Source organism: Euprymna scolopes, chromosome 42, assembly GCF_053919585.1.
Source record: "Euprymna scolopes isolate OS-2025 chromosome 42, ASM5391958v1, whole genome shotgun sequence".
Taxonomy (NCBI): domain Eukaryota; kingdom Metazoa; phylum Mollusca; class Cephalopoda; order Sepiida; family Sepiolidae; genus Euprymna; species Euprymna scolopes.
In genome coordinates this window covers 66,168,125-66,181,980 of record NC_136523.1, presented here as the reverse complement: position 1 = coordinate 66,181,980, position 13,856 = coordinate 66,168,125, and the positions used below count along the sequence as shown (strand labels likewise).

General features: G+C 32.3%; 1 protein-coding gene across 1 annotated transcript in view; it reads left to right on the top strand.

Annotated features, from left to right (window-relative positions):
• The window catches only part of LOC145267173 (potassium voltage-gated channel protein Shaw-like), a 239,127-nt gene extending 225,625 nt beyond the window's left edge, over nt 1-13,502 (top strand). The window contains exon 3 of the mRNA XM_080123230.1: nt 10,402-13,502. Within this exon, the coding sequence (XP_079979356.1) occupies nt 10,402-11,547 (1,146 nt within the window). The 3' untranslated portion in view covers nt 11,548-13,502. The remainder of the gene's footprint in view (nt 1-10,401) is intronic.
• The last annotated feature ends 354 nt before the right edge of the window (nt 13,503-13,856 follow it).

Sequence of the window (13,856 nt, the reverse complement as noted above, 5' to 3'; positions counted from 1 at the left end):
CAGTGTTGCAAGTGCCACTTCAGAGGATCTGCGTAGTCAGTCGCTGAAGTTTAATTTTTTCTGGCGGGCAGTTTGCTAGTAGTATTTTAAAGAAAAATGTATTGGGAGTGAGATTCCCAGGTATCATGAATGATACCACTCGTGTCCACGACTTGTTAAGTGTGGGCATGAATATTGTGAAATTTATGGAGGGATTTCCATGTGATGTTGGAATTGTTTTACCCTCTAAAAATGTGAGTTCGAAAACTCACATATGTAGTTATTCCCCGCAACTTTGTCAGAATCATGAGGAACTTAATTATGACGGGGAGATATTACTCGGGTCATGTAGTTCTGACAATGGTCAGTGGTTAAAGGACAGGAGTCTATCCTGTGTGAAAGTGCAAGCTTTGTGCACTTCTTTAAGTGCTAATGTTAGCACTGGGAGAGAAATCAAGGATATAGGGCAGAAAGCACTATATCTACCTGTGAACGTGTAAAAACCAAGAGGAGAATGGTTTTTGAAGAGTTACGTGAACTCAAGTTGGACTGGGGCGTCCAGATTCAGGTTGAGTGTAACTCGGTAAAGAATCCCATGAGGGATCCTGTCGAATTTGCTGACTACATGTTGTGTAGCTTCTCCGAGTTCCTACGAGAGTGTAGGATATGTTGTGCAGAGATCGCTTGCAGAACCTTCATTCTATGAAGTTACTCCTTTAAGTAGAACGCTTCCTGCTTTGGAGTCAGATGCAGGTGTTATTGTTTTTAAATGTTTTGTGAAGATCTGCCTTGGCGTAGCTTGCGGCAGTATTGCAAGAGCTTTCGAAGTTAAGCTTGATTTGTCCAGAGGTGTTTCTGAGGCGCTCAGGACCATCTTATACTTAGTTGGGAGTGAGTTTTCTAATGCTGAGATGTTTTTTTCAGTGCTGCACACAAGAAGATTGGATCTCTCCTTGATAGGAGTCTTCCATAAGTATTACATCTCCAGCTACCTACTTGTTTGTTTGGCTATATGTATATAGCTATGCAAACGTTTAAAACTGTAATTGCCTTGAATAATTTGTGCAGAATTTGGGTTGCAGTTTTATTTCATTCCACCAAGTTGAAGAACTTATAAAAGCATAGGGTTGATTGGATTCGTCCCTCTTGCAGCACCGGTGTTGATCTCACTGGGCTCTTGTGGTTACGAGGGAGCTGAGATATTTTGGTGTTCGCCAGAGATAATATAGGGATGAGGAGGTTGGATGGTAAGTGAACTCCTCAAGCCTTTATACTCTTTTATATGTATGTAGTTAATTATCTGGTGGAATATTATCAGTTCATACATCTGTTGTGACCTAGCATCATAGCATTAGTTTAAATTTATGAATCTCGTTAGGTACTTCTCTGTTCAAATCTAAAAAATGAAGGTTTTCATGTGAATTTGTATAGAATAAGCTTATTTGAATTTTTCTGCTTTTTTGTTCTGATGTGTGTTTCCTGGAGTGCTTCTAACCATACATTTTGTGGTATATGTATATATAAAGAAAAATTTTGGGATTGTAAATTTTACAGGTGTCATCCAACTCTAGGTTGACTGCCATTTCCTGTTGGGGGAGAATGTTGGAATTTTTTTGGTACCAATAATGGTGCATCTCCCCCTGTTTACATTTATTATTTTTTATCTGGTTCTTATATTTGATTTTCTGTATTTCGTATCCTTTATGATTTTTAGTTTTGTATATTTTGGATTTGTACGAAACTCTCTTTAATTTGAGGAAAGGAAAATGCTAGCTCCATGATGACGTCACAAGCCCAGCGCGTATTTCGCCCTCTTTTGAAATTCCGCTGACGTGGAGATTGGACGTTTGTTTCATTGCCCGGCGCTGAGAATGGAATTTTGACGAGCCTCCTTCAAAGAAGAAAACCTGGCAATAATACATGGATATGTGACGAGACATACTTCTGAAAACTATCTACGTGACTACGGTTTTGCACATATTTTAGGAGTGAAATTATTTTAAAGAAAATACCTTATTTTACGTGACAAGGAATTTTGAAACCTCCTACAAAGAAGAAAACCTGGTAAAGAAACCCCCGGACAAGCGACACCGTCTTGCTTCTGAAATCCATGTGCGTGTCTACGGTTTGCACGCAAACATAGAGGGAGAGAAAATTCTAAAAGAACTTTAAACGAAAAAAAAAGGGAAAAAGGCACGTGCCTGACTGGCTTTCAATTTGTGAGTACACTCTTAAAATTTATTTCATATGCGAGTGTAATTAGGAGATACTATTTTGAATCTTATTGTATTCGTTCATGGATACGACATCTTCATTATAAGAACCAGAGTTATTTTTTTTCATTGCATGTTACTTAAGCGTTTCATGAGTTTAATGCCCGCAAAGGGAAAAATTTGCAACTTATTATTGTGAATAAAATCTCTTCTTCGTTTCAAAGCAAGACCTTTATATTTCATTCTTTATACCCCTCCCTTTTATTCCATGCTGTCATTTTTTTCAGGTTAGTTACTTTAGCGTCGATTTTATCTGGAAGCAAGATAAAATTCCGACAGATGAACTACTATACCCATCGTGGAAATTCTCTATATTCAACGAGAACTGAAACCTCCTTTTAAACAGTCGTATCCTAAAATACACACACACACACACACACACACATACACTTATATCGATTACGGATTATTTCCACCAGGAAATAAGCATATTAACTTCAAGCCCTCCTGTGGCACACCTATCATAAAAATCAGTTCTTTCAAACCTTGTGCCATACACACAAAATTCGCACACCAATAATCATTCATTTAAAACGTTTAAACGCAAGAAAACACTTATGTTGGAACACTTTATTTTTATACTTCTTTCTAGGTATGAGTAAAATGAATGCTGACGCTCAAAATATATAAACATTTTGACCCTAATCCCTTTACTTAAAAATTCACCTAAATCAGGAAATTAACCAATTTTAATGAAATTTTCAGTATTTATCAAATAATGATCGCGGAATATAATGAATTAATTATTTTTATTTAAATCTTAGTGGAAATGTATTATTTTGTTTAAACAAAAAATACCATTACTAAAGTTATGGTTTTCAGTAGTAAATAAAAAACACAAGAATTTGTTTTTGCTTTTTTATATATAAATAAAGCATCGTAATTTGTAACAATAAAAAACACAAGAATTTGTTTTTGCTTTTTTATATATAAATAAAGCATCGTAATTTGTAACAATAAAAAACACAAGAATTTGTTTTTGCTTTTTTATATATAAATAAAGCATCGTAATTTGTAACAATAAAAAACACAAGAATTTGTTTTTGCTTTTTTATATATAAATAAAGCATCGTAATTTGTAACAATAAAAAACACAAGAATTTGTTTTTGCTTTTTTATATATAAATAAAGCATCGTAATTTGTAACAATAAAAAACACAAGAATTTGTTTTTGCTTTTTTATATATAAATAAAGCATCGTAATTTGTAACAATAAAAAACACAAGAATTTGTTTTTGCTTTTTTATATATAAATAAAGCATCGTAATTTGTAACAATAAAAAACACAAGAATTTGTTTTTGCTTTTTTATATATAAATAAAGCATCGTAATTTGTAACAATAAAAAACACAAGAATTTGTTTTTGCTTTTTTATATATAAATAAAGCATCGTAATTTGTAACAATAAAAAACACAAGAATTTGTTTTTGCTTTTTTATATATAAATAAAGCATCGTAATTTGTAACAATAAAAAACACAAGAATTTGTTTTTGCTTTTTTATATATAAATAAAGCATCGTAATTTGTAACAATAAAAAACACAAGAATTTGTTTTTGCTTTTTTATATATAAATAAAGCATCGTAATTTGTAACAATAAAAAACACAAGAATTTGTTTTTGCTTTTTTATATATAAATAAAGCATCGTAATTTGTAACAATAAAAAACACAAGAATTTGTTTTTGCTTTTTTATATATAAATAAAGCATCGTAATTTGTAACAATAAAAAACACAAGAATTTGTTTTTGCTTTTTTATATATAAATAAAGCATCGTAATTTGTAACAATAAAAAACACAAGAATTTGTTTTTGCTTTTTTATATATAAATAAAGCATCGTAATTTGTAACAATAAAAAACACAAGAATTTGTTTTTGCTTTTTTATATATAAATAAAGCATCGTAATTTGTAACAATAAAAAACACAAGAATTTGTTTTTGCTTTTTTATATATAAATAAAGCATCGTAATTTGTAACAATAAAAAACACAAGAATTTGTTTTTGCTTTTTTATATATAAATAAAGCATCGTAATTTGTAACAATAAAAAACACAAGAATTTGTTTTTGCTTTTTTATATATAAATAAAGCATCGTAATTTGTAACAATAAAAAACACAAGAATTTGTTTTTGCTTTTTTATATATAAATAAAGCATCGTAATTTGTAACAATAAAAAAGAAAAGAAAATAATTTTTACACGAACATTACGAAAAAAGCCCTAAAATCTGTATTAATGAATTCGATTTGACTCGAAGAAAAATGAATTTCTCAAACTACCGATATTACCATTGAATTAAGCATTGTTTATTTAATATTTTCACTCACAAAAAAAAATTATAATAGCAAAAATATTTCTACTTTTTTTTTAAATTACAGATTTCGCATAATTTTTATATGCAAGATTTTAATAATTTCCTTGCTCGCAAGAATTTGAAACTTTCGGCGTAACATAATTTTTATATAATCTCGAACAATAATTAAAAAAAAAAATTAAAAAATAGGCACATCAAAATAATTATATTAAAAAATGATAAAAATTGATACAAACGTTCAGAATAGGAATGTATGGATGCACGTTTGGAAAAAAAGAAATCTGACACACCTACCTTCTTTTACTATCATGACTTGATTTTGAAACAGTGTTTCGATTGGCTGAAATTTTGGGCTTCGGTATATTCCTGTTTACAAACTTTTATCAGTTGCGTTTTGGCGAACGGCATAATTACTTGCTTTATTTTGTATAAACAAGTTTTTTTTTATTTATTTAATTCAATATCTTAGGACTTTACTTTACTAGTTATCTTTGAAATAGACCTAGAAAACTAATATTTATCTTTTAAAGGATTTTTACAATGAATTTATTTAACTTAAAAATTTAGCTGAATTGGTTAGCTCGCCGTGAAAACATTTTCATAACTTTCTTTTTTCCACGTGTACAAATATTTTTTTCCTTTAGGAAATTAACTTTAGTCTCTAATCTTTCAAATAGTATCAAAAAGTGGTCGGAAACCTAGAAAAATACTATGATAAATCGGCTTGCAAACAAGATCTCCCCTATTTTTGCCCGCCCATTTTTGCCCGTACCTGCTTCTTTCACATAAAGAAAAATTATTTATTTTTATATAAACTCAGCGATTCCTATTCTTTGTCGAGTGCTGTCTTTCCCGAATTTATTTTTATTTCTTTGTTTAAGGATGTAAATTGGTAATGCCTCTTATAAATTGGCGACCCCGTTTAATTTATTATTAAGTTTAATTTATTATCAAGGGTCTTGAAAATGCATCCTATACAGGTATTCGAATGACAACAAAAAACAATGACAACAAAAAAATTACTTCGAAACAATAAAATAATTTTACCGCCCGTAACACGTCCCATTCTCATCCATTTTTAACTTTTAAATCTTTTGCTGGCCGTCGGTTCTCTTACTCCCTAATCTAATTAATTTAAAAACTTCGGGAACAACAAAAGATACAATCATTACAATCACATATTCAAATAACGTCTTAACATTTACATGCATTTCACAAGGAATAAAACAGTTCACAATCGATTAAAGAAAATACAAAAAAGAAACAAATCCCAAAACCAAGAATCAGTCTCTGTTCTATTAGCAAGGCGTGTCCATTGTTTTTTTTTCTATAAGTTTTTGTATTTTTCCAATAAAGTCAGAAAGTTCAATTATAAAAAACATTCCAATTTCTCAAAACACAATTCCCAGAAATTTTTCTGCTTAACAAAAAAAAAATAAAAATAAAAACTTTCCATTTTATGAAACTCATTTAACCTCAGCCACAACAGAAGCAACGTCAATTTTGTTTTCAAAACAATTTAACAAAAGGACATACATTTTGAATTGCAACATGTATCAACTTTATATATATATATATATATATATATATATAAGAGAGAAAAAAATATATAATAACATGTCTTAAAAAATAATAAAAACAAAAATTGTGTACTAATAAATAAAAGGTGTTGTTTTTCCGATTATATAAATTATATTGCTCTGAATTCTCATCGAGCTAAACCGAAGTCAATATTGGTACAATTATCAATAAAATACCATTTAAAAGGTATTAAAATTGATTGTTAAAAAAATACATATATATATATATATATATATATATATATTTACTGACACGGGAGATTTTTCGCAATTTTCATATTAACTAGATTGTGCCATATCGCCCGTTCAGTCTTAATTACTCTTTTCTCCATCGCACGTTGACCATTCTTTTTTTCGTTCTTTTCACTTGACATGAGCAAATATGTTTGTATGTGTGCGTTTATAAGCAAATATGTTTGTATGTGTGTGTTTATAAGCAAATATGTGTGTATGTGTGCGTTTATAAGCAAATATGTGTGTATGTGTGCGTTTATAAGCAAATATGTGTGTATGTGTGCGTTTATAAGCAAATATGTGTGTATGTGTGCGTTTATAAGTAATCATATTGCGTCACCATCATAACACTTAACCGTACTGGTAAGTGGTGACCTCAAAAGTAAAAACGAGAAAAGGTGTGATGAGATGCCGTCGGTAGGTCATCCGTATAGACCTGGATCGATGAGAACAGAGATTGCAGGAAAAGCTGGATTCTGAAGCCAGGTACCAACGGTTCCTGGAACAGAGAACCGGACGTTGACGGGCATCGGAACAGGGAGTAGGTGGCTACAAGCAGGAACTGCTGGAAGGGGCGAGGGCTCGAAGGAGCTGAAGTAGAAACCACTGAAAGGGCATGTGCAGTACTGAGCTGGATCAGGAAACTGCATGAGTAAACTGGAAACTGCAGAAGGGCAAAAACTGCTCGCGCAGGTGTGAGCAGGAACTGCTGGAAGGAGCCGCAAAAAGTTGCTGGAGCATGAGGCGATAGAGCTAAATTAGGAACTGCAGGAGTGAGGTTGACTCGTAGGAGTGAGATGGAGGTGGAGTCGTAGAAGTCGGGATGGCAGGAGTGAGCTAGCGCTGCAAGAGTAAATTGAATCGAATTCTAGTATTTTGAGAGCTGCCCTGAAAAAGGCAATACGGTTTGTTGCTACTGCCTTCTTCCGCAGTCCCGACCTCTGGCTGAACTAATTTTTCTGGTCGAAGTTTACGGAATTTATTGAAAAAAAAAGGTTACTACAGCCGCGTGTCTGAGTTATAATTAATTACAACCAAATTTGTTGCAGTCAAAAGTATCTGGGTGTTGATTGATAGTGCTTAGATAGTTTTTGATCAATATTTAGATGCTGGTATTTAACTGGGTGCGAGAAAGGTGAATCGCGAGTGTTTGAAAGGTCAAGATTTTAGGGACCTGACTTAATGCCCACGCTTTTTTGAGAAGGTTTGTTGGAATCTGTAACATTCTAACATAAACAAAAGGATCGGTAAAGTATACGACGACACACGGTTAAGATTAGTTAATAAGGCGAGGAGTCTGGACGGAGAAAAAAGGTTGGCGAGTCCATCACCATTTACTTTTGAGGGCTTTTAAAACCGGAACTCATTTGAATGGGTAAATACACACAATGATTACCATTATAGTTGTTCTATTTACAACGTTTCAGTCGATGTAACCTTTCGCCCCCCTTTTTAAGTGTATCTTGTTAAATCGGAAATCTATACGGAACTTCGAAATAAATCACGAGGTAAATTATTTTCATTCCGTCAGCAATTATCGCGTGAGCACGTGATCCAATGGATAAAGGTGTTCAGTAAAATCAGTTCTTAGTGACAGTTTTTTGTGGGTTAAAGGTTCAATCCTCACTACTGACGAGGCAAGGAATAAAATAAAAAGTACTTTAGACTCCTACCCGATCATGACTGACGGAACGACAACAATCTACCCATAAATTAAAGAGGTCAGTTCAAAATTCCGTATACATTTCTGATTTCACATAAAGATTCCCGAGTTTTACAAGACGCACATGGAGACAGTCAGAGCTTACATCGACCAAAAAATTGTGATAATATCATTCAAAATATGACCAATAGCCCGAATAATCTATCTATGTATCTATATATCTATAAAAGTGAAAGTGTATGTCTGTGTGTTTGTTTGTGTACATTTCCCTACACAATAACTGTCAATTTTTAGTCTACAGACTCGAAATTTTATATACAGGCTACTGAGATTTGGAAAATCTTTGTAATCGGTTTTCGGCCAGAAATTTGGCTGGTAAGTCGCCGAAGTTCAATGAGTTGACCTTTGAGAACTCTACCAAACTCCTCCAATTTTGGGTCGAAACACTTGAAATTTTAGAGATAGGTTCCTTGGACATGGATATAACTTTATAATTTGATTTAAGCCCAATACAATAAATGTTAAGATAACATAATAGGGGTCAAAGTTAAAAAAAGAAATTGACCTCTGCGGTCCCTACCAAATTACTCAGACAATTTCTGGTCTAAACATTTGAAATTTTACATAAAGGGTATTCAGACATGCAACAAGCTTTGTAATCAGTTTTTGGGGCAAAAATTTCGCTGCCAAGAGTTGAAAGAGTTGATCTTCGCATGCTCTACCAAGCACCTCCACCAATTATGGGTCTAAACACTTTAAATTTTAGATGTAGGTTACTTGGACATGGGTCAAACATTTTAATTAAATGTGAACCCAAAACAAGAAATGTTAAGGGGTCAAAATTGGGGTCAAAGTTTTAAAAAAATTGACTTCTTGTGTTTCTACCAAATTTTCTCTATAGTAATTAAAGAAGCCTATTATATAGAAAGGCATTACCGTACATATGCACACTTTTTAATATATACATATGCGCATAAAGTTATGAACAGTACATAGGGCCCGAGCAAAGCCGGGCTGAACTGCTAGTATCTATAAAAGGGAAAATGTCCTTGTGTGTTTGTACATTTCCCTAAAAAATAATTATCAATTTTCGGTCTAGAGACTCGAGATTTGACATAAGAGTTATTGAGATTTTGAAAAAATCTTTTTAATCGGTTTTCCGCCAGAAATTTGGCTGGTAAGGGGTCAAATTTCAACGATTTGACCTTTGAAAACTCTACCAAACTCCTCCGCCAATTTTGGGTCTAAACACTTGAAATTTTAGATACAGGTTAATTGGACATGGATTTAACTTTATAATTTGATTTAAGCCCATAACAATAAATGCTAAGGGGTCATAACTGGGCTCAAAGTTTTAAAAAATGACCTCTGCGGTCTCTATGAAATTACTCAGCCAATTTTTGGTCTAAACATTTGAAATTTTACATAAAGTGTATTCAGACATATGGCAAGCATTTTAATCGCTTTTTTTTTCCTGAAAATTTGGCTACCAAGGAGTCAAAGTTCAAAAGATTTTACCTTTGTAGTCTGTAGCAGTTTTGGCTTCCAAGAGGTGAAAGTTGGCAAAATTGACCTTTGCAGGCTCTACCAAACTCCTCCGCCAATTTTGGGTCGAAACACTTGAAATTTTAGATGTAGGGCATGGGTCAGCCATTTTAATTTTATTTGAGCACAAAACAAATGTAAAGGGGTCAAAATTGGGGTCAATTTTTTTAAAAATTTGACTCTGCAGACTCTACTAACTTTTCTCTATTGTTGTTATTGTCGCCTATTATATAGAAAGGCATTACCGTACACACACAATCTTTTTAATATATACACAAAGTTATAAACAGTACATAGGGCCCGAGTAAAGTCGGGCTGAACTACTAAGTTCAATATAATTTCGAAATAATTTATTTCATAAAATATTTCATGCTTTTTTCAAAAATCGAATTACAACGATTTTAACCAGACACTCGAAATGCTGAAAAAACATCTCGTCAGGTTGAACGAAAAGAAAATAAGGTTACTCGTAATATATCACACGGTATATAAACCCTATAATAAAATGGAAATGTTATTGCTTCCATTTTATAAATAAATAAATAAGATTTCCTTTGTGAACAGACTTGTTTCCTTTCCGTTTTCATCATTTTTCCAGCATTTTGCATGTCCGATTCAAATTGCTATATCATTATTTTTAGATTAAATATCATGTTATTTTTCAATGTTTTGAAAGAGTGTCTAGCAGCATTTTAAGGATTGCTTTAACGTTAATATTAACCATAAATTGCACACGAAAACATTTCGATTTCGAATTTCAATATCAATAAAACTTATTTTCCTTTTTTTTGTATTTTTTTTTATTTTTACAGGTGTACGGCTTTATTTCCTTAAGCTTCGTCGTTATGTCCGTCTTCACATTCATCGTCGAGACCCACCCGGCGTTTAAAGTTCCTGGCACTCGTGACATTCTTGGTCGAAGTCATCAAGGATTCACTATCATTCCAAATACCTCTCATTCAATGGTTCAGGAAAATCAACACTCAATGATACCTCACCCGGTACTCATTATCATCGATATTGTGTGTCTTATATTCTTTACATTAGAGTTTGTTTTGCGGCTCACGTGTGCACCGCAAAGAGTCAGATTCTTCTTTTCATTCCTTAATATGGTCGACTTGGTTGCTTTGCTGCCAGACTATATCGAAATAATTGTCATGAATCATGTCCACAATGATTCCGTGTCGAGTATCATGCACTACATCACTATCTTACGCCTCATTCGTATTCTGCGCACTTTCAGGCTGATACGACATGTGTCAGGTCTATGGGTGATGATGTACACACTAAAAGCCAGCTTAGAAGAATTAATGTTAATGAGCGTCTTTTTGTTAGTAGGTATGGTCATATTTGCATCTCTCATCTTTTTCGTTGGGGAGGAGCAGTTTGATACAATTCCCATCAGTCTTTGGTGGGCACTCATCACAATGACCACAGTGGGATACGGCGATATGTACCCGACCAAAGACCTCGGATATGTGGTCGGAACATTTTGTGCTCTTGCTGGACTTCTGATGATAGGTTTTACGGTGCCAATCATTGTAAACCATTTCGTGCTTTTTTATACGCATTTACAGTCGGCGATTCGGGCTGAAAAGCGACAAAAGAGCGACCTTAAAGAGAAGGAAGAGGAACAGAAACTGTTCGAAACACGAGAAGAATCGAATAAAACCAAAACAAATTCCAAGAGAGAAAAGACGAATTACGACAAAACAATCGAAGAACATGTTGATGCTCCACCGTCATACGCTCGGGTTTTGGACACATTACAAAATGGTGTGGATAAAAACGCTGCTATCGATGCAAAGAATGCTGATGACCATGCTAACCTCGGTAGTAGCCTGTTTCAACAAAATGAAAAATTTGGCAAAGAAAAAACAGAACGGTCTGACAATGAATTCGTTCATTTGCTTGGAAATGGCACGCGGAAAAATGAATTCTGCACATCACATGTTTAAACTGTGTACAAAAGCATACACAGCTAATTCTTGAATGAATTCTTCGTTTTTCTTAGAAATCAAGCCTGATTGGTAACTATTTTATTTCAATTATTTCTAAAAGGACAATATAAGATTTTTTTTGTCAGACGAAGTAGTATGAAGAATCAATATTCAAGATATCGAAAGAATCTTAATGAAGCATTGCGATATAATTGCCAACAGCATTTAAATACACGTATTTTAACTAACCGTTTTGAACAGTAAATATATACACGTATAAACTGAACAAATTCTCCTCTCTAAGACTAAATTATCTAAGAACATTTTAAAACTATATCTTTTTATCATTGGCAAAATTTATGAAAAGAAATTAAATGAAACTTTGGATTTGTAACTTAAAATGAAAAAAGGCGTTTTTTGTCTAGAATTTCCCCTATATTATAAACAAAAAGAAAGAATAATCTGTATATGATGTACGTACCCGTGACAAAACAAAAATATCTTATTCTAAAAATTACGTAAATTTATCAGGTAGTTTTATTTTTATAAAGACACTCATTTTAATGCGAATAATGGGAATTCGTAGCCCTCACAATATAAATCTCACAAGTATAAATTATTGTGGAGTTATCTGCCTTTGTTTTTTATACTGTTTCCAAAATGGCGGAGAAAACAGACTCTCTTCCTTTACTCATAAAATTTATTATTTATTTAAAAAAGAAAACTACTTGATCAATTTACGTAATTTTTGGAATATATTTTCGTTTCGTCATATCATACAGATTTCTCTTTATTTTTGGTTTTTAATATGTAGAGAAATCTGATTAACAACAAATTCTTCTATATTTTCCTCCTATTTAGCGGAAATATAATTTTGTTGCACTAAACATATCTTTCTGTTGCCTCGAGATCCAATTTTTATTATAAAAATCGAGAGGCAGCAGAACGAGATGTGTTTACTGCTGCAAAATATATATTTTACTGAGAGGAAAATATAGAAGAATTTGCTTTTTTACAGCTGCAAAATATATATTTTACTAAGTAAGAGGAAAATATAGAAGAATTTGCTTTTTTACTGCTGCAAAATATACATTTTACTAAGTAAGAGGAAAATATAGAAGAATTTGCTTTTTTTATTGCTGCAAAATATATATTTTACTAAGTAAGAGGAAAATATAGAAGAATTTGCTTTTTTGCTGCTGCAAAATATATATTTTACTAAGTAAGAGGAAAATATAGAAGAATTTGCTTTTTTGCTGCTGCAAAATATATATTTTACTAAGTAAGAGGAAAATATAGAAGAATTTGCTTTTTTCCAGAATTCTCTATGCATTAAGTATTTAAAAAAATGATGATGTAAATATCACTGAAACTACAAAATTGATGCAAATGAAACTAAACGGGGCAATGTTGAACAAAATAAGATTTTATATTTCGGATTTTTTTTAGATGAGAATTGATAACCTGGCCGTCTCTTTCAGTGTTATTACTCAGATGCTTCTGCCCTGCACATGCAACGCGATTCTTTGATTTTTTCGTGCATGATCAAAATCTACGTCATTGTTGCCGTTGGTGCCTTACAAATACACGCTGCACACGTTTGTTTGACCCTGACGAGTAGAATCAAATATGCAAAACCGATTTTCTCTTCCAACGAAAAGCAACACCACACGTGTAAAGATAAACACAACAAACGTAAAATTTTTCCTTCACTAACACAGAATAGAAAAAGAATGAAGTGTAGTATCAGAACAGGTACTACATTTTCCTCTGAACAAATTTCAGGTCAAACAGAAACTGTCAACGTTATTAGATTGCGAAATGATATCTGTATTTATCCTGTTGTCATACCAACAATTTTCGATTTGTTAACACTTTTTAGAAGCTTTGGTTTTTAATCATATTTTTACATTCATTTTGTATCTTAAGAATAAATTTATGATTTAATGTAAAAAAATACTTCTAAAATCTTACGGAAGAATTCTTCTTATTTATTTTTACTGTTTGAAATGTTATAGATACAATGAATCAGCCTCTGACAACTTTTACTTCTATTTCAGAAAATTTCAGAATGAGTTTAACAAGAAATCCGATTCATTTAACATTTTATACTTAAAGAATTCGTAAAATGGTACAGACCAATTTCGTGAATAAATTCTACGTTTTTCTGCTTGAACTTTTATATTTAAGAAGAGATTAAACAGAAAAGAAGCAGAATTTATTAATCAAATTGGGTTGCACAATTTTACGAATTCTTAAATAATACAATTGAAGTCTGCATTAATAAAAACGAATTGAATTCAAGTATAAACTTTTAAATGGATCAA